Raw genomic sequence first — 23,582 nt, 5'->3', positions numbered from 1 at the left:
AGAAGAAAACTGGTTGTTGAATAGGGTCATCCTCATCCTTAATGGGCTGCTTATACTCACCTGGCTGTGTAAATGCCCCTTTACCTCTGTCCGTTTAGCTAACGTCTCCCTAAACTTTTCGACGCTGGTGAAGCACCAACAGCCTTGCAACCTGAGGCTCTGTACCAATCCAGGGTTTCTCTCCACTCCCACTTGCTACCCAGCTAGTCTTGAGCACAGGGCTCATCTTTGGATGGTTTCCTTGGCCTTAACATGGCAACTGCCCCCTCCATAATATATGCTGTTCCGGTGCTTGCCATTGACTTCCATTTGGCAGATGTTGGCAACCACCCTTTGGACGTATATATTCTATATACTGTTAGGAACGCTTAGGATAGGCAAGAGGTTTTAAGAGCCACATATAGAGCTGTTAGGATGGAATCGATTAAAAAATTCCAGGTCTATTTTCAATACAATTAGATAAACCTTCTCTTGCCAAAAAGTTAGTTTAAGAGGAGCAAGAGTAGAGTGGAAAGGGGTCGTTGTTTTGAAGGGTTTGGTTAGATTTTATTTTTGGCCAATTAGGTGGTAATATAAGTTTTTCATTAGGCTCAAAGCTCCTAACAGGCCTTGCTTTTGATGTTTTCCGTGGTTTATCAGCGCTGCAGAGACATTATGCAATTCTTGAAGCATTTGCACTTCGGGAGGATGATTTTGAGCTTTCAGATCCTAAGGATGACACTATGCCACCGGAGGAACAGATGCAAAAGTATGTTCAATATATTATGTGCATTTGCTTCCATATGTGGCTGCCTAGCCACACTGGGCTTACCTTTGGCACTTGTTCTTTCAGACCAGCAATAATTCAACTTGTGAGAGCATTCAAGGATTCTGTATATGGTCCAGACCATGATCTTGAAGAAGAGGAAGCTGCAACACAGAAATCAAAAGGAAGTGCTGCATCACAAAAACGCAAGGCTGCGGAGGACGTGGCAGCAAAAGATTATGAAAAATATGAGTGGAATGAACTTGCAGACACAGGAAAGGTGAGCATCTGCATATCACCCCCCCTACCCGCTTCCTCTTCCCTTCCCTTCCCTTCCCTTTTCCTTTTTGCTGAAAAGAAAGTTCTTTGCCTCTTTGTTTGTAATAAGAAGCTCACATACACCTGACTGATGGCTGTAGTTAAAGGAGTTGACTATAAGCGAACTCAGAATCTATCTGGTGAAGCATAAACTACAGGTCACTGGGAAAAAAGATGTTATGATCAATCGAATTCTCACCCATATGGGAAAATAATGTGATGTGTACTCAGATGTACTGTGGATAAGGAACTCCATTACCATATATGTATAGACAAGTGTCTCATTTTTTAATGTTGCAAGGAAATTCGTGGTGTATATTTTATGTGATAAAACGTTGTGAAGTTAAGGCCAGGTCTTTATAGTTGTATTTTTTTGAGAGCAGTGTGCACTTCATTGCTTTAGAATCATTAATATGGGGGGAACCCAATACGTATGCTCCTATCATTGAATCTACTTTTGAATGGGGTTCCAAGTGCTGCTTTTTTGTACTACTTGCAAACGAACTCAGTAGCTTGAACATTGGAGTAAGTGGAACTCATAAATTCTCATGGGCATCATTTGAAAGCTGTACAGGCTTGTGGTTAATGCTGCATGGAACACAAGCCACACTCAATATTTTATTGTGAAGACTAAAGTCATCTAGATACTTTTTGTATTTGGCATATGAGCTTTAGTGTCACATCTTCCGTGTATCCTTGTAGAGATTGGGCATTTTTCCTCTATGTGAACAAAGTTGAATTGGCATGTATTTGGAAAGGAGTCTTAGCTTTAGAGAACTAGAGGGGCATCACACCCCCATAGACATGTGAAACCAAGAGCTTGGGCATGAAGAAAGATTAAAGGGAAAGAGATGGAGTTATCCTTACTTGTGACCGTGTCCTGTGCTTGCCTCTTGAGCTCTCTTCATGAACCAGCGCTCGAATGTTATGAGAAGAATGTGAGGGAGAGGGTGAGTTGCTCTTTCTTGTGACCTCGTCCTTTGCTTGCCTCTTGAGCTCTCTTTGTGAACCGGCGCTCGAATATTATGAGAAGAAAGCAGGGGAGAGGGTGAGTTGAGATCCTTGCGAGCAAAAACGCACACATGAGTAAACAAGCACACGAGAGATGGATGGTTGAATTTTTTTGTATATTCTTTACCTCTTTGCAACCATAGTATAAGATAGGAGTGCATACTATAAAGGAAAGTACTTTACCACTAAAAGTGTGAACTTGACTATATAAGAGCGCTATAACATGTCATAACTCTAATGAACTAAGGTGGCCATCTCACAGCTTGTAAATCAGTGGTCACGTATCACCCATTATCTCACCAACCATGCCAGTGTCATATGTGGGGAGCTATCATCTTGCCGTGTGATTCATATTTGCACTAATTGAGCTTGAAATCCCAATGGTGTGAAAACCTAAAGTTTTCATGGTGTTATGACTTCTTTTACTTTTGAATGTTCAAGAATGATATAAGTTGTATAGAACTGGTAGATAAAAGTGACGTTTGTGTTTCTTCCATTGTGAAAAACCAGGGTAGATTGTCGCAGTGATATAAGTGGGGAGTTATCTTGGTGTGTTACCCATATTTGCACATTTCTTATGGTGTGAAAAACCGAAGTTTTCACAATGCTAGGACTTCTTCCACTTTTGAGTTGAATGATCATGGCATTGAATAAGTCCTATAGAAGTGGTAGATAAGGGTCGTTTGTGTTGCTTCCATGATTGATGTTGATGTGAAAAATCGGGGTAGATTTTCACGGTGTAAAAAACCAATTGAGTTTTTCATTGTACTAAATTCATGAAGACATGGTTAATTGAGATGTGTGATTATTTTTCTAGCACATAAATTGTTGTTTTTCACTCATCTTTGATGGCACGAAAAATTAGTTTAGTTTTTCAGGTGAAAAGATGTGAAAAATCGATGATGTTCACTTCGGGTGGAATTAAGTTGATGAAGAGGCTTAGGAGAAGTATGATTTGTAAATGTCTCAACTTTATCTTCCTTTTTATGATAATTTTTCATGGGCGTGAAAGACCAAAAGTTTTTCGCATCATGAAAAACTCCAAATTATCATGATGTTAAAAATGTTGACCTTTCAACAGTTGGGTCTACCTTTGATAAATATATCTAATGATGATTGAATGTCCTTCTTGAATCGAAGAGAAGATGGTGTAGATTCTCTAATTTCGCTTTTGTATCCTTAAAGTTTTCTTCTATCCCTTTTATTAAATCACACCATGAACACATTTATAGGGTATTATATTCACACTTGAGTTGTGCTCCCGTATCTCTCTCCGTCCTTCGTCCTTCCCTTCTTGAGAGGGTTTTTTTTGTTGCTAAGCTTTTGTAGTTGGTTCAAAAAGTGGTTTGATGTGCTTTATGTGCACAGTTAACTTCATTATGGATGGGTTAGATGAAGATGTTGAAGCTTGAAGTTGCCTCTCATCAAGTGGTGAGATAGTAGGGAAGGTTATTTTCTAGTTGCCTTTTGAGTTGAGTGCAAGTAGGTTCTTGTGGTTTCTCCGTTTTTAAAAGAGAGTTCTTGTTGAAGTGCTTGTTACTACTTTGGTCTCCACTTCTTGTAAGATGTTGGTGCAGTTGTCACTAAGGTTAAAATTGAGGCTATGTTCTTTGGGCAAGCTCTTGTGGGTTTTTCGTAGAAGCGATAATTGCTACCCTTCTTTGTGGACTTTTGAGATTTGCATTAAGTGCACAACCTAGGTTGATGAGGTAGCCAAATTAGATTGCCACCATGCCTGAAACTTGAAGGCTGCAATGGACATCAAAGCCATTTTAACCTTTAGGTGAAGGCCACTATTAAAAAAAAGCTTACAAATAAAGGCCATAAAAGTATTTTTTTCTTAATAGCAAGTTTCAAATAAAGGCCAAGATAGCACCTAGGCCTTCAATTTTGAAAATTTTGAAGTCTAGGGCAGGGTTGCAAATTTCAGGCCTCATTGCCACCCTCATAGTAGCCTTGAGCTACAAGAAAAGTTATTTCCACCCATCTTTTGATACTTCATAGATATCTATACAATGATTTTCTTGGTGGAGCTGAAGGTTTAATGATGAAGTTGGGGTCTGCAATAGAGCGGATGTTGATATTGAGGTCATTTAATGGATTTACCTTTGTTAGGTGTAGTGATGACCTTTGGTATTGGCATCGACGTCTTAGGGATGTTTACAAGAGGGGTTGTCATCAGAAAATTTGTCAATATAAACCTCCGAGCATGGAAGTTGTTCTTGTCAAGCTTCTCTGCAACAATCTGGTTTATTCCATCATTCAACATCTTGTTTCCAATACAAACTTACCAAAAACAGCACTCTTGTTTGACTTGTACAAACTGTTGTATTTCCTGCAGTGGTACTATACTGCACCTCAATTACCTTTGGTGGGGTTGGTCGAAAAGGGGTTCTCGGAGTAGAGGCTTCGTCATGGGAGACTTTTGGTACAGAGGGTAGTTCTTGATATAAGAGAAATGGCAGATGTTAGAGAGACTATACTCTTAGACAGAGGCTCTATTGATGTTGAGAGTTTTGCAGGGTTACCCTTGCTAGAGAAAGAAATGTTGGTGTCAACATGATTGGTTTAATGTGTTTAAGAATGGCTGTCCACCATTGGGAGGTTATTGCGCGGGAGAATAGAAACATTTTCTTTGGTGATGAGGTCAGAATTGAAGGAACAATGGAATTATTAGAGAGGTCTATTAATAGAGAGGGCATGTCTTCAAGTAGAGGAGCTTTCTAAGAGGAAGCTAGTAGTCTTTTGTGTTGAGCATCATAGAGGTCATTCAAGTATTGGACCACCATGTGTTGTCGATCTTCAAGGTGAATGTATTGTTGGTGAAGCATACTTGAGCTTGGGTGGTATTAGACCCCTACCTCATCAATATCGTCTATTCTATTGGGGTAAAGTGTACTTACTCTCGGGGCCTCCCCTACATTATCTGAATGATTGGCTATCTCAACAATGGCTCCCCAAGGAATTTCCCTCGTTGAGACATGTAGGTGATTTCTCCTAAGAACCCATAAATTCTAACTCAATAAATTCTCCTAAGAACCCATAAATTCTCCCCAAGGAATTTCCCTCGTTGAGACATGTAGGTGATTTCTCCTAAGAACCCATAAATTCTAACTCAATGAGTTACCCGTGTTTTTCTTTCCCAATTATTCCCAAATCCATTCTTTGAGCCTAGCCCTCTCCAATCACTATGGGTTTAGCCTTTTTGCCTTGCCATTCAACTACAGATCGCGTGTTCCAATACTCACCAACCCATCACTTTAGCTTTTAGTCACATATGCCACCTAAATCAGAGTACACACAACTCCTCTCTTTTTTTAAAAAATCATTATCATATTTATATGTAGTTTCTTGAGGCCCCAAAAATTACATGCCACTTAAATCAAAGTACACATAACTCCTCTTTTAAAAAAATAATTCTTGAAATCATTATCATATTTATATGCAGTTCCTTAAGGCTCCAAAATTTTTTCAGTTACTTTTAAGTCTCTTAAAGGATTCCCTTGTCCAACTTTATATTTATAAAAACAAGTAGATCATCGAGGAATCTCATCAAAATATATCCCTCATAACCGTGTTTAGGTTGATAAGATTATACGGGAGTCTCTCCACCTCTAAGCCACATCAAATGGCTAGATCATCACTAGACCCATCCATTGAGAGGTCGCTTTCGACGCTCCTCTCCCAAGTGTGTGACAAGAGCTCACCCTACATCCTTCTGAGCAGGTTAGAACCTCGGGAGATGCACCCATGTGAGGCATTACTTAGATGACATCCACATGTCTCATCATTGACAAAGCTTCTTTATTGCCATTGCCACAATGCACGAAAATTTTAACATAATTTAAAAACTTGGGGCATGGTACTTTAAGCCAAAGTATACACAATGCAATTTCGCATATTCAAGAAGTTCCCGAATTGAGAGAGATTTGGTGACTTGGCCCATCCAACATCTCAACCTCTCTTGAATTATTCGTGTTGTGGTGGGACTCAATGAAGTGCAGGGTGAGAGGGAGATCTGAGTCCATAAGAAGGGATGAGGTCGACCTTGTTGAGGTAAGGGTCTACTTTGGGTAGTTGGAAAATGACATAACATTCTGTCGACAGATAGGTGGCTCAAAAGTGATTTCTAAGGGAGGGGTTTGACCTGGGCATGAATGAGGGTTCACCCAATGTTCGGGGGCCCAGTAAACTAGTCTTGGCAAATTCCCTAGCCTAAATGTACATCATCGGCATTGCACGTCGTAAGCTCAGTGTTTGACTATCTTTCGGCATTACACAATCTGTAAGCTCGGAGATTTTCCATAATCGTTTTTTTACATGAAGCACATTGCCCGCGGTACAAGAATATGACTTGAAGAAGTCGCACGTGGAGTAATGTTAGCCAATGTGGTTAACATACCCCCCTTCCTAATCATGGTTCCGTCCTCAGAATCAGCAATGAAGCTCCATGATGGGAGGCTAGTGGTAGAAGCTGTTGAAGTTCCAGTAGAAGTCAAAGCAAGACTTCGTTTATTGGGTGGCATGATGGAAGGCTTTGTAGGATGTCTGCAAAAGATACAGACGTTGCCACACAGGTTGTTTGCCCATAAGATCATGCTGAGTTGTGGGCTATGCTCCTATGGCGGTTGCATGTCCATATGTTTTGGATTCTTCTCTAATTATTGCTCAAAAACGTCCCATGCCCATCTGTGTTTGATTGGAAAGAATTGTGGGGCATAGCAGCAGTACACCTTTCAATATTTGGCCTGCAAAAGATACAAACGTCACCACATAGGTTGTTCACCCATAAGATCATGAGTGAATAAGGCTATGCTAGCCTATTGGTTGCTTATATTCCGTGGTCGCTTGTATCCTCCCCTGTCCCGCTTGTGATGAGATCTGGGAACTTCTACTTCACATAGAACTTGATGAGGTCAATGTCCATGCGATCAATGATCCTGTTTTGGGGTCGGGGGTAGGGTTTCAGAATTGTCGTTGGCTAATATTGAAGGGCACGATCGATGTCAATCTCATCACGATAGAACTTGATGAGGTTAATGTCCAAGCGATCAGTGATCTTGTTATGTTAGAAGGGGTAGGATCTAGGCATTGCCATTGGTCCAATATTCTGAGAGCACGGTTAATGTCAATCCCGTTGAGATAGAACTTGATGAGATCTCGACCACTGCTAGAACTTCTGCTCCAAATAGACTTGATGGGGTTAATGTCCAGGCGATCAAGATCATGTTAGTGTTGGGGATTGGGTCTAGGCATTACCATTGATCCAATTATCGAAGGGCACAGTCGATGTTGATCCCATCGAGAGGATTGCACCAATTGAATGGTCAGTGCATTTGTTGCTACTCTTTGACCTCCGCCCGAGGGGGGGGGGGGGGGAGCTCACCTTCTTCCAAGACTAGAGACAGAAGAAGAGTGTAGTTGACTTGCAAGGTTGATGCCTTGGGGAATCCATTGAGAAAATCGCCGAGAGAGGTTAGTGATGGGGCAGCTGGGGAGATGAGGGGGGTAATAACGGAGTTGGAGAGGCAGGTGGGGAGCTCTAGGGAGGGGTGGTCGGTGGTAAAGTGAAGGTAAGGAGAGGTGTCATAGAGGAGGGTTAGTTGATGGGGAAAGGCACCTTCTCTTTGCCTTTGGAAGAGGTAGAGGGTTGGTCGATGGGGAAAGACACCTTCTCTTTACCTTTGGTGGAGGGGCCTGAAGTCGAGGCAAATGAAGAGTGGCTGCCTAATGGAGAAGGGCCCTAAGGAGGCATGCTAGGCCCATGGATTTCACTTTTTGGGGGGCTTCTTTAGAGAGGTCTTCGTTGCCTAGAATGTGTCATCATTGTCGTTGTCCTAGGCAGTATCTGTGGTGTCCTCCTCTTCATCTTTGATTTCTAATGTGAGTTTCATTGATTGTCCACCCTTTTCTTTACCTTTGGCGGAGGTAGAGGGTTGGTTGTTGATAGGGAAAGGCACCTTCTCTTTACCTAATGGAGAGTGGCTGCCTAATGGAGACGACCCTAGGGAGGCATGGTAGGCCCATATATTTTACTTTTTGGGGTGCCTTCTTCAGAGAGGTCTTTGCTGTTAAGGACGTGTCATCACTGTTGTTGTCCCGGGAGTGTTTGTGGTGTCAACCTCTTCATCTTTGATTTCCAATGTGAGTTTCATTGATTGATAAAATTCCAGGGCCTCTCTGGATTCTTCATCAGAAATGTCCTACAGGTACACCACATGGACTGTGTCGAACAAGTGGTGTTTGGTGGTCTGCATCAATTGTAGTTGCTTCAATATCCGATGGTACAGAGAACAAAGATGCCCAAGGGGGTATACACAATGCTTGCCTCAACATGGAGGGATGGCGAGGATAGGCATTGTTGACAACATGCCAGGCATGGGTGTACATCCAATGTGGAGTGCCCTACTAATGATGTTGGTGGAGCAAGGGTATGGGCATAGATCTAGAAGGACAAAGAACTCAATGAAATCCCCCTTGTCCAAGAGATTGGAGCAGTTGAGGACACGGAATCAGGACTAAAAATTGAGGTGAAGGAGATGGTGTGGGAAGAAGCAGAAGATGGTGGGGGGTTCAATGAGGGAGATGGGAGTTTTAGAGGAAGAGTATGACGAGGGTGGTGTGGGAGCTATAAGGGTCTTTGGAGACGATGGTGGCGAAAGTGGTGGTGGTGATCTCCTCGTGGAGGAAGATGTTGAGTTGGAGGAGGTTGAGTTGTAGGGTGCGATGTTGAAGCTCGAGGAGGCTGAAGGGGGTTGGGGAGGAACGGCAAGGTTTGGGAGGTCGGTGGCCCACGTCCATCAAATAGTCCACTTTCCTCTTAGTGACCATAGTGATTTTTGGGTTGGGGGTTTGCCTTCAACTTGGATACGAGTTGCTCTAGTAGTAGCTGAGCGATTGTGGTGTCCTTAGCATCACACATTTGGTTGTGGACTTCACCCATGAGTTATTGGCGATTACATGCATGGTTTTAGCCTGTTGTGTTGCAGAGGGTGACAGTGGTACGGGTGAGCTCCTCCTAGGCATTTGTCTCTTGTTGCACAAGCCACCGTCGACATTTGAAGGAAGGATTTCCAGTTGGAGGTGGCCAATGTTGGAGAGCCTTGAGGATTTGTACCTATAGTTAGTCATTAAGGACAATGGTGACAGCCTTTTGGGTCTGTAGTTGGGTGATATTGGTGTGTGCCAGGAGAAGGTCTTGTTGCACTACACCTAACTATTCCTTCTGCCTAGCCATATATGCGATCATGTTGTTTATCAAGTTTTGGAGGAAGGAGGAGAAAGCAGCAAGGGAAATCTGATAGGGTGGCCTTGTGATGGAAGAGTGCTCGAGAGAAGTTTTCCGTTGAGGTGAGGCTACCTTCCTAGATCTAGCAGTGGGCTTATGTGATATTCTATGCCTCATGGGTGTGGTAAAGAAGGGTTGATCATCATCAAAGTTCACTGCCCATTTGGTGCCTTTGTGGACACTATGGGACGGGTTAGCATGTGCTAGAGTGGAGATTGAACTTGCAATGCCGACCTGGTGAGGGTGTCCATGAGATTTGTCTCAATAAAGTCGGCGAATGTCTCACTTACCATTGCCTCCTAGTTGAGCGTTTGCTTCTTGTGGGTCGGCAAGTCGATGGGGAATGGAGCCATTGGGATGGGGTGTGGAGGGGGTTTGCTTGGGGTGGTGGCTCCTTGGTAGCTATAGGGTTCGGGGAGCTCCTTCGCAGCCAGCAGCATAGTAGAGGAATTTGATGAGGATCATGGTTACTCCGACGGGTTTGGCACAAGTGCTATGGAGCTTGTGATGAAAATGGTCAACCTAGTTGACGGCTTGACCAAACTTGAGGCAAGAAATAAAGGAAAGGTTATAACGGTTATACCTATCTATCCAACAGAGGTTGGTGAGCATAGTTAGGGCACGGGCAAGGGTGCAAATGTCCTAGTGGGTGATGTCTTATCATCCCACTTGACATCATCCTTGTTGATGGGGGGAACTTAATGATATCGCGGACCATGCTCTGTGTATGCCGCTGAGCTTATGGTGGGGTTCGATGGCCTAGAGAAGGTGCAAGGTCTCACGGACCACATCAATATTTAGGGCAACTATGAGCCCAACACCTGTGGCATCCCTGATGGGGCAGTTCCAGTACTGAGATGCGTATCATAAGAAGAAATGAACGTGAAGAAGGTAGTGAGGTCGGGACCCCAAGTGGAAATAGTAGCAAGATCACCAAGTCTGAGCCGGGTGAGGTGCAAGTGTGAGCCCAACACTTGTGGCATCCCTGAGACGGGGTAGTTCCAGTACTGAGATGCGTATCATAAGAAGAAATGAACGTGAAGAAGGTAGTGAGGTCGGGACCCCAAGTGGAAACAGTAGCAAGATCGCCAAGTCCGAGCTGGGTGAGGTGCTCCATAACCTCCTTAGGATCTGTAGCATTCCTGGGCATGGTAGGTGAGCTTATGCTCGACCTTCGATTCTGACTGGATTCTGCTATAAATGATGTGGCCACATACTTCTCATAGCAGCTCCATGCCAAGTGGGGATAAGCAGCTACCTGATACTCCATGAGCTTGGTGACTTTTGTGGCCTTCCTCTTCTTGCTGCCTGCTGGGAGTAAGAAGGACAATGTCACATGAAGTCTTCGATAACCCAACATTTTAGTTGTTGCCATGGTGAGAGCAAAAGATGCTGAGGACTAGAAGGCAGGAAAAAATATTGCAAGAGTTTGGCTAGGTGTAGAGGAAATGAGAGGGGGCCCTTTGCTTTTATAGTATTTACTTGGGAACGTACGTACGTAATGGATACGTATATTTATACGCCATCATTCTTGGGCACATGCGTACATAGAACGATGTATGTGCATGTTGAAGTGTGAACGTGCATGTACAGATGAAAACGTGTGTGCACATATGTAAACATACATGCATAGATGTGAGGGTGTGTGCGCAAATTGCTCAGTTTTTTTTAAGGGATGCCTGAGATGGTGGATTTTTGATCACTAGTAATCAAGTCGATGGGCCATGGGGCCCCCCATCCTGAGATGTATCTAAATGATCAGTTATTAGAGGACCATGTTGCAACCTTGCGGGCTCGCTTTGCAGACTTGCCTGCATAGATCCCCTACTTGCTTGCTTTATTGTACCAACACAACGACTTTCCTCAACTCTCTCTGCTTTCTTTAACATTTTTATGAGGTTTTCTTATGGATAACCTTCTTTATTTGGCACGAGTGAGGTACCTATTTTAGCCCACTTGGCAAGGCTCGAGAGGGAGGCTAGCGTTGGTAGGGAAGTGGGCGGTGTAGGACTGCATTATAGTCAACTGAGTTCGAGGAATATCAACGCTTAGGTATGTTTGGAGAGGGTCCTGGGGTTTCATATATTTATCAAGTTTTTCCTTGCCCTTTGTGAGGTTGGCATCTAAGGTTGTCGTGTTGCTAAGAACCTTGGGTTGCCATTGCCATCACTCCTCCGTGCTTTTTGTTCTACATAAAGACGTTGGGGGAATTAATGGTGTGGCCTTAGGGACCCAAATGCTATTGTTACCTTCATAATACCCTTGGGCTACTAGAAGCATGTCAAGCACACCCACCAACTTTGTGGAGTGCATTTTTGTGGAGGGCGTTTTGCTTGATGGGGCTTTGTGGTGCTTGCATTGCTTTGGGGAGCCAGAGTTGTTTCTATCTAGCATAGTAGCCTTGGGCTTTCAACAACTCCTTTTTAACAAACCATTATGGTCGTTTGGTCGTGAGGTTCAGTGTTCTGGTTCGTGGTTTAGCCAGTGGTGTGGCTTGGACTAGCGTATGGCGAGACCTTCTGCTTGGGTGCCCAGATATTTCATTGGCCCTTATAATAACCTTGTACTTGGAGCAATACCTTTGGTACCCACCACTTGTCGCCCTTCTCATGGAAACATTAGTGTTGTTGGGGACTTATGGTGGGTAGTCCAAATTCTTCAAGGTCCAGATTCTTCAAGGTTATTTTTGTTAGTAGTTTAGACGTTAGTTGGGTTAGTGTTTGGAGAGGCCACTTGCATCAGGAGGGTGAAGGTTGATATTGCATAAGCGAGGCTTTCATGGGGACTTGGTGACTCATGCCTGCTACTGCAGGGGTGATCAAGGATAGGATAGGCCTCTTCTTAAGTGGCTTGATCAAGACATGGAGAACCTTTGGATGTTTGATGGGTACGGGCACTATCGTAATGGGAGAATGGTTTGCTAGTGGTGGAGTTTGGTAAGAACATGGCTCTTCATCCATCTCATAAGGATAGTTACCTATCTAATAATTAGTTACAAGGTAGCAGTCTGGGAGTCCCAGCCTATTTGGCAGTGATTGTGCCCCATTCATCACCATCCGAGAAGTACTTGTTCGTGCATGGTACTTGCAAGAATAACATACCAAGGGGTTATTCCCAATGTAAAACATAACAGTAGATGATCCAAGGCATGAATTTTGGACCATGTCTACTTCTTAAATTCACGCATCTGTGGATGTGTCAACATTGATTATTGGGTGCAACACACACCAAGTTACATGATTTATCTTCACTTTCATTAACCCAATCCTCATTGCCATAGGTGACCTCATAATAAGAAGAGTCATAGCTACAATACTCATCATGAGCATAGTCATCACAAAATTGACATCTTTTTGCATGCCCTTGAAAATCCTCGGGGAAGTGCAACCCTTGGAAAACCTATGTATAACGTGCATTCAAGGGGGGTGCACCACTTTGAAAACCTGTCTAACGTTCATTCAAGGGGTATTTAAAAAACTCCTTACCTGTGATTTTTTCACGAATAAACTGACCCCTTTTTCTTTATATACTTATTATCGGTTTTTTTGAAATCAATTAAAAAACCCCTTTTGCAAATGTGTTTCTGTAAATTTACCTTAAAATTTTAAATTAAAAAACCCCTTCATTTGAACTTATGGGGTATACTTACATATTTTTTGGTGAACCCCCCGAGTGAAAATCATAAGTATGATCCATCTCTTCATTGTCACCTTCTATGCAAGTGGAGTCTTCAAGATTGCAATTATTCACATCAGAAGTATAATCCTCTCTTCCATAACTTCCAAATAGTACTCTAGATAATAGAAATATGAAACTCAAGTGAAGTAAAGCTTATTTGAAAGCTCTTGGTACCTATTTTCCAACTATGTATGCCTTTTTGTTTCAGTTAATGGTCTATATGCCTGTGTTTTTTACTTTTTGGAAGAGTCAACCAAAATTGCCATAACTTGACCAATCAGTCCAAATTTGATAAACTATAGATTGATGGAATGCTGTTGACAAGCACTATGCATACTCTTTGACCAAATTTGACCAATAACTATCCTCTATTTTAACTTCTTTAACCAGTCAACTATTACCGTTTTGACTAAGTCAACGACATCCAAATCGAGTGATCTTTGGTTTGTTAGGAAGCTAGTGACATGTTGCAACTTATCTTGTTTCTTACTTGTATATTTACAGCCTTGGAGTTACATACTGTGCATTTAATCTTAGACTTATTTTGCTAATAAATTATCTTTCATTTTTCAATGCACACAGAAAACCTTTCAAACAGAAAATTATGCGTATCAGTTATGTACGCATATCTACTCGTGCTCATATCGCTACGGGCACTGGGAGAGAGAGAGAGAGAGAACCAGCGAGCATGGCAGGACGCAGGAATTGCGACTCAGACTCCTCACCTCCGCATAGAAAGCGTCTTCCCGACAGGTAAGCTGTTATCCGCCATCTCCATCTCTCCAACATGTGATTTTATATTTTAGTTGCTCAGCCACGACTTTGATTCGCGGCCTTTGCCCTTTGTAAGGGCAACAGTTCGTGTTTCATTTCTAGGCTAGCAGCAGTGTAAAGTGGGCTTCTTTTTTCTCTCCAGGTCTGCATCCTACTCTCCTTCGAGATCGCCCGTGCGGGCTTCTTCCCGCTCACCTTCAAAGCGGGTACGCAAAGGCCAGGAGGCTATTTCGAGGTTGGAAAACGAGAAGGACATGCAGAGAAGCAGAGATAAAAATCATTCCAGGAGAGAGAGGGACTCAGATCGGTTCCGGGAGAAGGACAACAATGCGAGACACCATGTTGGGGAGGAAGACCTTGATGGGAGACACAGACCTCTAGGAAGAGACAGAGATATGGAGAGAGAGAGAGAGAGAGACCGAGATAGAGATAGAGATAGAGATAGAGACAGAGGCAGAGGCAGAGGCAGAGAGAGAGAGAGAGACAGAGACAGAGACAGAGACAGAGACAGAGAGAGAGACAGTGACAGGGACATTGACCGTAGCAGGGAAAGAGAGAAGGGGAGGGACAGGGCGAGGTTAAGAGATGTAGAGAGAGGCAGAATCAAAGAACAGACCTGGGAGAGATCACCTGATGAAGGGAGAGCAAAAGAGAAACAGTCACCTACCCGGACTCGCTTTTCAAGGTTGTCTGCTTCTGCTGCTCCTACAAGCTCGCCTCACAAGCGGAGCCACCCTTCATCTCCTTCACCACCTGATAGAGCCTCAAGGACTGCTGCTGTAGCGATTCGCGACGAGGTGTCTGGTGAAATCCACTCCCTCTCATCTATGGCTTTTGCTGCATGTGTATGTTTGCTTGATTATGGTTCATAATGGTTGTGTGTTGAATTCGAGCTCAACTGGGAGTGCCTTTTTTGCTTGAGGGTGCTGTGAAAGGTGCTTCAAGTTGTGTCTGGCATGTCTTTATACATAAAACCTGCACCAACTTCTCATTGTTTAGTGCCTTAAGATAAAGATTGCAATTGGAGATAAATGTGGACTTTGCATGCCTATCTGTAGGAACATCATGAAGCCTGGACTCTTAGTTTATCAAACTTGTATTTTGCAAGCTTGATAGGTTGCCATGTGGAGCAATTTGAACCAAGAAGCACATGCTCTTCCTTTTTGAAAGCAGACGGCTCCAAGTAGTGGAGATTACATGGGCTCTGTGGGAAAAGGAACAGTTGGAGTAATTCATGCCCTTATTATATGAAAGCATTATCTATTTGGAGCTGAATTTACAGCTAAAATGGATTGCCTAAGCCTCATATACCTTCTTACTCAGACTTAGTTGTCCAAAAAGCACATGAGGTGGGCGCAATTTTTTGTATATGTATTATGTACATGCCCCAACAAACTCTGAGTTGTCGCGGTCTCACTTGCATATCCCTTCGTCTCTTGGATATTCAAATTTCCTATCACTTGGATGCTGAGTTTGCACTTGAACGATCAGCCGTATAGGTGGGGATGGCTGATTTGTTCTACACAATACAAGAAGGTTATCTTGTGATGCAAAATCACCTATGTGTGGTGATGCATCTCAAGTCTAAGGTGATGGAGGAATGTCATAAACCTTCATATGTAGGAGATAGAGATCGCAAGACCATAAAGGGGCACATTTGGTAAGGACTTTTTGGTGTAAGGGTCATATGTTCAAACCTCAAACTCTAGTGGAGATGAAATGGCCATATAAATATCTTCTATTAATTGAAGAATTGGAAACTCTGATCGAATGTTAACGAAAGAATGGTGTCAGATAGATGGAAAAATCCTCACTTGTGAAGGGAAAAAATAGAGAGCCATGACTTCAATAAAACAAGCTGGCAACATGGCTGACAGAGGATCAAATGGCCATATCTTTTACTGGTTGAGAGAGAAGTAATGGCCATACCTTCTTTTGCACAAAGCTGGACTGGTCGACCTTCTAGAACTAAAAACCTTTTGAAAGGTAATGGTGCTGGCTTTGGTGGGACCTTGACATCAAAGGCCTCGGAGAAATCCTTCGCTTTAGGTTGTTCTCTAGCTTGCCGCCGCAGGCCTCATTGGCATCCACTTTCTTGTGCACCTCTGTGTAAGCATTGGGTCAAAGAGACATGGCTATGGTGGAAGAATAGAGTAGCACTATAGCCATGCTTTCTATTCATAATAATGAAGCTACATGGCTCAGGGTGCTATCTTCCTTTTTTTTTCCCCTATGCTAGCAAAATATGTACTTTTTTTTTTTGGGTTCCTTTTTTGGTGTCGATTGTGTGCTTGACGTAAAGACATGAATGCAAAGACTTGAAAGAGGCAAATAAAGGAAGAGAGCAAGCGTTTTGAAAAGTGGTGGAGGTGAAGGCACTCTATGCATATGTATAGTGCTACATGTGAACATGCACTTACTAGGGGCACTTTTTATCCTACGAGTTTTTTCCCCTTGGACATTTGGTGTGACAAGACACCTATATTATCACTTGTATTTGTCTATTTGTTTATTATTGAGTGAACAGATGTGCTAGCTCTTCTGCCACTCTCTCCAGCTCATTTTTGCTTCCTGTGTGAGTGTGTGAGCTTTTCTATTTGGGAGCCACATTAGTGCTCCATTGCAGGCATTTAATACAGGATTGTAAGCTTGGTGTCATTTGGGCACAAAATGAGCACATTGGAAGGAGGTTACAGCCTCTATTTGCATTTTTGTGGGTAAATCTTTGCACAAGAACGTCTAGGTTGCCTGGCATAGCACATCAGTGCTTTTGGTTTTTGCCTACATGTGTTTTTGGTCTACTTGCAGCTTGTGCATACAATCATTATGGCACAGAATGCAATTGATGTATTTGGTGTACTCACTCAAGAGGATAAGTTGGATGGCACCAACTATTCGCTTTGGACCTTATGGTCAAAAATCTTCTTGTGGCTAAAAGTTTGTGGAGTTATGTGAGCGGGGATGAACCTTGTCTTGCGCAGACATTGCACCGCACTCCGGGGCGAGGTGCTTAGCAGTGCCGCTCCGGAGCAGAAAAGGTGGGATGCACGTGATGCCCAGGCCATGGCAGTGATCTCTTTTTATTAGTGAAGAGATCAATTATCCCACACATTCGGTCATGTAAAACGTCACAACGTGCATGGGAAGTCTACCATGTATCAGGCCAAGAATGAGGACAGAGTTGCCTTTTTGAAGAAAGAGCTTGAAAACTTGGACATGAAAAAACATCACAGTATGACTGATTATCTAACTAAGATCCATGATCTTAGAGAGCAATTGCTCAATATAGATGAAGTCGTATTGGAAAAAGAACTTGTATCCCCAGGACATTGAATTCATTGCCAGAGTCGTAGCTCAACTTCCACACTTCTCTCACCTTGTCATTGAGGGGTAGCCCTCAACTCCTATTGTTTGAGGACTTGGTTGGTTTGCTATTACAGGAGGAACAAACGCGGAAGAATAAGTCTTCCACGGCACCATAGTTGTTAAAAAACGCATTTTTTTCATGGAATAAAAAACATGAATGTTTTGAAACGTTTTTTTTAGAACACGTTTTTTTACAGATGAATTTTTTTTGGGGTAAAAAAACCTTGGATAACGTGTCGCCTATTGTACTTTATCATTTGTACGTTTTCGCTTCTTTGAACTTGTTGCCGTCGCCCTCCACCGTACACAAGTTGCCGCCGCTCGCTATTCGCGCATGCAGCCTGTTGCCGACTCTGCTCCGCCTGCTGCTCTAGGCCTACTCCCGCATGCCCAGTGCTGCTATACTGTCCAGGCCTGCTCCGCCTGCTCCGCCTGGAGCAGCCTCCTTCTGCAGCCTGCTCTCACCTACTCTAGTGCTGCTTCAGTCTCTGCACTGTGCATGCTGCACCCTAGTCCCTCCTATCTGCTGCAGGCAGCACCCTGCTCAGTGCTCCCGCCTCTCTACTGCTCCCACAGGCCACCTCAGACTTGCTTCAATCTCTACACTGTGCAAGCTGCACCTTGGTCCCTCCTATCTACTGCAGGCAGCAACCTGCTCAGTGTTCCCGTCTCTCTACTGCTCCCACAGGCCACCTCAAACCTGCCCCTTCTGCTTAGTGCTCCCACCTCTGCATTTGAAGCTCTGTTCCCGCCTTTTACCTCTTCTACACCCGGCTTGCTCCATTTGCTCATGAGTCTTGAAATGGGCCGAACTCCCGATCCAGTGAATGCACATGTAGAGGACCTAACTAATTACAATGAAAGTGGTCAATCCAGGTGGAGATGCAAATATTGTGGTGACATTTATACAGGGAAGGCTACTCGTATCAAAGCCCACTTGGCCGGGTTAAAGGGAAAGGGCATTGCTATATGCCCTAGAGTGCCCAAAAATGTGGTGAATCAGGTACGATTACAGATGGTTGCAAAGTCTCAAGATGAGAGAGAGGAGTTGTCGGGCAATGGTCAAGGTGGTGTGACCAAAAGGGCAAAGGATCAAGAAGAGGAAAGTGAAGGATTGGGTCAAGCTGGGCAAGATGTGGCTTCAAGTTCGGTGCACATGCAAATGCCTGTTAGTGGTGCACCGTCACGTCCACCTAAGTTGCCCATGGTGAATGCATTGAAGAGGGGGCAGCAGCTACCAGGGAGATAACCAAATTGTTCATTCAATGTGCATTATCCTTTCACATATTGAAGACAAAGCGATGGAAAAGTTGCATGAGGGCAGTGAGCCGCATCAGCTATGAGTGGGAGGGACCTTCATACGAGGCCTTGCGCACTCGTGAGCTTAGGAGAGCGTATGCAAATAGAGGAGGACATACAACCCCTTAGAGCTACATGGGAGAAATATGGATGCACAATTCTATGTGATGGATGGTCCGATGTACGCAAAAGAAGTGTGTAACATTTTGGTGTCCTCCTGCAAGGGCACTATGTTCTTAAAGGCTATCGATGCCTCTTTGCCAGATACAGTGGTGACATGGGAGTTCATTTGGAGACACTTGCGTGAGGTTGTGATGGAGATAGGTCGAGAGAATATAGTGCAAGTTATTACAGATAATGGCTCTAATTGTGTCAGTATGGGCCGTATGTTGCATGAGGAGTTCCCAAAAATTGTTTGGACTCCTTGTGCATCACATAGCTTGGATTTGTTGATGGAGGATGTGGGAAAGATGCTGTGGGTTGCCAAAGTGTTAGCCACTTCAAAGTTCATTGTCAAATTTGTCACAAAGAGGCCAAAGGTGTTGAACATCTGTAGAGTAGAGAGTGAGCTGCAGCTCCAAAAACCCTCCTCCACTAGATTTGCCTACATGTTTATTCTAGTTGACAGGGTACTACGAGTTCGGACCGGACTATTGCGCAGAGTTGTTTCACGCGCATGGTTTGAGATGAATGAGGTGAAAGAAAGAAGGCCCAAATATGTGAAGTTTGAAACCACTATAATGGGAGATGAAGCCTTTTGGAAGAAGGCTGAAGTGTTGGTGAGGATTCTACAGTGTCTTACGCATCACTGATATGGAGGGCAGCACACTTGGCTTATTGTATGAGTATATGGACAAGATCGGTGAATGCATTAACAAGGCACAAGGCTTAGAAGAAGAGGAGTAAGTACATTACTACATTGACTAGGAAGTTGTATCATTTATGCATAACACACCTAATGAATTTTAATGTTTTATGTATAATGTTTTAATGAATCAATTAGGGTGACGGATCTTCGCAATGCGTAGCTCACTCGATGGGATTGGTTTCATAGACCAATTCATGCTGTTGCACATCCTCCATCCTCTATGGAGAAATGACAAGCAATTCTTATGTGAGGAGTTGCAGGATGGTTGGAGGGAGTACATTGATGATTTGACTAGTGGAGATGTGCAGCACTTGAGGATACTAGAGCAGGAGCGCCTACACTTTCGGAATGGCACAAGAAAACACTTTGGGTCCTCCATTGCTCGCCTATGAGAGTGCTAACTTGAGCTTGTGTCATGGTGGGAGAAATATGGCATTGGTGCTTCCCATCTGGTAGGAGCTTTGTTGCAACTTGCGTGTGATTCTAATTTCCTAAAGTGATGGAGTGTTAGTAAATTTTCCTCAACTTCTTGAATCTTCATTTATTGTAGTAGCTTCTAAGTTCTTCTAATTTTTGAATGGCAGAGAAGCATTGCCATGAGAGTTCTCTCACAGGACTGCAGCTCGGGTCCTTGTGAGAGAAACTGGAGTACTTGGGTCCTCTTTCACACAAAGAAGAGGAACAGATTATTTACCGCTCAGCTGGAGCGTTTGGTGTATTGCCACTGCAACCTATGTCTTTTTGAGGAGAAAGGCAATCCCATTGAGCCTTGCCAGGTGAATGTCGACTTGATCGACATATCGAGAAGGTGAAGGAAATTCTGGAGATTCCACCAGATGAGCGAGACATTTATGCTATGCTCTACGAGGAGGCCATGCAACCGATTCACACCACGTGGAGCCATTTGAGAGTGAGACCCCGAGTTCAGGCCACGATCAGTTCATCAGCAACGAGATCTAGTGCTCGAGTTGGCACGAGTCTGGGTGTTGCAGTACAGATAGAGGAGGCAGATCTGGATGATTCAGATATTTCGGATGATACATCTACTTACACTATAGATTCAAAGGCTGAGGCATCTGATCATGATGTTGAGTGGATCAGGATGTGTAGACTCTAGAGTGTCAGTCTTCAGTCTTGACATTATTTTTATTTCATTGGTACTTGGCACTTGTGATTGGAATTTGGCATTTTAATTCGACTTTGATCATGGATCATGGATGGTGGATTATGTTACTTGTCTCTTAGCTCTAGCCTCTGGAGTCTGAGTTCTTTAGTTATCATTCTTTTGATTTTTAAACTTTACAATGTATGTGAATGGTTAATGTTGAATGGTCATTGGTAAATCGTTCCTTGGTTATTGTTTTCATGCACAAGGTTAACTTTTATACATGAAATCTGTGGTTCCAACATCCTAGGCTTAAAAACTATAGATACAAACCATAATTATAGCTTTAAAAAATTAATGAATAAAAAACTTATTTAAAAAACTTCTCCAAAAATAAAAAACGTTTTTAAAAGTATAAAACTCGTATAAAACTTCTCGTTTTAAAAACGTCTGGCAACTATGCACGGCACATGGTAGTGATCAAGCTTTAGATGCCCATGATAAGGGTAAGGGAAAAGCAAAGAGTGGCTATCTGCTTCTGGACAGCCATCAAACAAAGTCAAAAGTGATGCAGATCAGCCCAAGAAGGGAAAGTGTCACTACTGCAAGAAACCAGGGCCCTACATTACTGAGTGTAGGAAGAGACAGGCTAAAGAGAAGAAAAAGGAATCAGGTTTGTCAGTGGACTCTTCCAGTATGCCTACAGCAAGGGCTGAGGATTTAGCTCACTTTGTGCAGGATGATTGGGCATTCTTGGTATGTAGTTATGATGGATCACAAGAGCACTGGTCTCTCAATGTGAATGAGAAACAAGTCATTAGGTACTTTGACATTGGGGCTTCTAGACACATTACATCGAAGAAGGATTTGTTCATGTCATTGAGGGCCGTCCCAAAAGGGAAGAAGGTAACATGTGTGAACAATTCTTCATATCTAGTACAAGGCATTGGTGAGATTATGCTCACAGTTGCAGATGTCCAGACCTATGCATTTCAGATGTGTTGTATATGTGTGGAATCAAGAAGAATTTGTTGTCAGTGTCATTAGGTACTTTGACATTGGGGCTTCTAGACACATTACATCAAAGAAGGATTTGTTCATGTCATTGAGGGCTGTCCCAAAAGGGAAGAAGGTAACATGTGCAAACAATTCTTCATATCTAGTACAAGGCATTGGTGAGATTATGCTCACAGTTGCAGATGTCCAGACCTATGCATTTCAGATGTGTTGTATATGTGTGGAATCAAGAAGAATTTGTTGTCAGTGTCCTCTTTTGCACAAAGAGGCTATGCTGTGAACTTTGAGGATGAGAGATGCACAATAAGAAATAGAGAGGAAGACTATGCTATAGTCACTTCTGGCACATTGTACCAAGGCTTGTATCATTTGAACACATATGAGAAGAATGGACAGGATGCATGCATGGCCACCACTTATACTTTTGCCATGCAAGAGGCAGAGTTATGGCATGCCAAGTTTGGGCATGTGAATTTTGGGAGTTTGATGTTGCTCTAGAGGCATAAAATGGTTCAAAGTATGCTACATGTTGAGCTGCCACCTAAACATGTATGTGAAGGCATTTTGGACAAGATGCATAGAAATGCCTTCCCCAAGGATGGATCTGTAAGGGCTGTCCGGAAATTACAGCTCACACACAATGATGTGTGTGGTCCGATGGGGACACCATCATTTGGGAAGCATCTATACTTTGTAACATTCATTGATGACTATTCAAGATTTGCTTGGGCTTTCCCTTTGATGGCAAAGTTTGAAGTCTTCATGTGTTTTCAGTATTTTGTTGCTAAAGCTGAAAATGAGATAGGCTGCAAAGTACAAACCCTCTGCACAGATGGAGGGGGGGAATATGTCAGGTGCATTTAAGGCATATTTGGCAGAAAGAGGCATAAAGCATCAATGTACTTTGCCTTACACACCACAGCAAAATGGTGTAGCAGAAAGGAAGAACATGTCATTGATGGAGATGGCAAGATGTATGGTTAAGGGCAAGAATTTGCCTCACAAATTATGGATGGAGGCAATTATGTGTGCTACACATGCTTTGAACAGGTGCCCTGCGAAGGCTTTGAAGACCATCACTTCTTTTGAGTCCTGGTATGATAGGAAACCTATGGTTGACTATCTCAGAATTTTTGGTTGCCTTGCATGTGCTCATGTGCCTTCACAGCTTAGGCAAGCCAGATGACAAGGCAATCAAATGCATATTTATGAGCTACAAGAGTGGTAGCAAGGGATGCCGTCTCTACAATCCATGCGGTCAAAGGATTTTTGAAAGTAGAGATGTTGTATTTGCTGAAAATTCAGCACAGTCATTGGCAGAGTTTATCAAACACTTTTAAAATGGTCCACAAGATATGTTTGAGGGGCTGATTCCATTGGGGCATAGATGGAACATCAGACCAACTCCAAGAAATGCATATTGGACAGCGTATGGGTACTGAAAACCAGCCCCCAAATCAGCCTGTTACTCATCATGTTGTACGAGAAGCTGTTCAGGAAGAGCGGACAGCCATGCAAGAAGCTAGAACAGTGCCTCGTTGGCTGGTTCGTACTTTGCAAGAGAGCAAAATTTCAGCTCCTCTACCTAGGAGGACGGGCTGGCTCTAGAAGTGCTCAAGAACAGGCGAATGTATTATGCATGAGTACTATTTGTGATGAAGACCAGCCATATTCATTTGAAGAGGCTCAAGAGAATGAGCATTGGATGGAAGCCATGCAAACAGAGATGGATGCTATCTATAAGAACAACACTTGGGATTTGGTTGATTTGCCTCCAGGCAAGAAACCCATTGGCACAAAATGGGTGTACAAAGTCAAACAGAAATCTAATGGTACTATTGATCGGTAAAAAGCTCGTCTTGTGGCCAAAGGTTATGCTTAACAAAAAAAGGCATAGACTATGATGAGACTTTTGCACCTACTTCTCGACTTACGACTGTTAGATGTGTTTTTGCATTGGCTGCCCATCATGGATGGAAAGTGTAGCAATTGGATATAAAAATAGCTTTTCTTAATGAGGACTTGCAAGAAGACGTTTATGTAAGTCAGCCTATTGGATTTGAGATGCATGGTCGAGAAGGCAAAGTGTGCAAGCTCCGCAAAGCACTTTATG

At 43.2% G+C, this 23,582-nt stretch overlaps 2 protein-coding genes across 5 annotated transcripts in view; both read left to right on the top strand.

Annotated features, from left to right (window-relative positions):
• The window catches only part of KU70 (ATP-dependent DNA helicase 2 subunit Ku70-like protein), a 77,734-nt gene extending 76,319 nt beyond the window's left edge, over positions 1–1,415 (top strand). For both annotated transcript variants that reach the window (XM_086780614.1, XM_086780613.1), the window contains exons 17-19: positions 640–748; positions 833–1,025; positions 1,165–1,415. In XM_086780614.1, coding sequence (XP_086636740.1) covers positions 640–748; positions 833–1,025; positions 1,165–1,278 — 416 coding nt within the window. In that variant the 3' untranslated portion in view covers positions 1,279–1,415. The remainder of the gene's footprint in view (positions 1–639; positions 749–832; positions 1,026–1,164) is intronic.
• A 12,189-nt stretch (positions 1,416–13,604) lies between these two features.
• Positions 13,605–23,582, top strand: part of LOC147614070 (FHA domain-containing protein DDL-like) — a 46,119-nt gene continuing 36,141 nt past the window's right edge. Inside the window, exons 1-2 of one of the 3 annotated variants that reach the window (XM_086780611.1) lie at positions 13,605–13,793; positions 13,957–14,611. In XM_086780611.1, the coding sequence (XP_086636737.1) occupies positions 13,645–13,793; positions 13,957–14,611 (804 nt within the window). In that variant the 5' untranslated portion in view covers positions 13,605–13,644. The remainder of the gene's footprint in view (positions 13,794–13,956; positions 14,612–23,582) is intronic. The other 2 variants (XM_086780609.1, XM_086780608.1) reach the window with 2 other exon arrangements.

Source organism: Cibotium barometz, chromosome 42 (assembly GCF_041138505.1).
Source record: "Cibotium barometz isolate CiBa-2024 chromosome 42, ASM4113850v1, whole genome shotgun sequence".
Classification (NCBI taxonomy): domain Eukaryota; kingdom Viridiplantae; phylum Streptophyta; class Polypodiopsida; order Cyatheales; family Cibotiaceae; genus Cibotium; species Cibotium barometz.
This window is presented reverse-complemented; position numbering and strand designations above follow the sequence as displayed.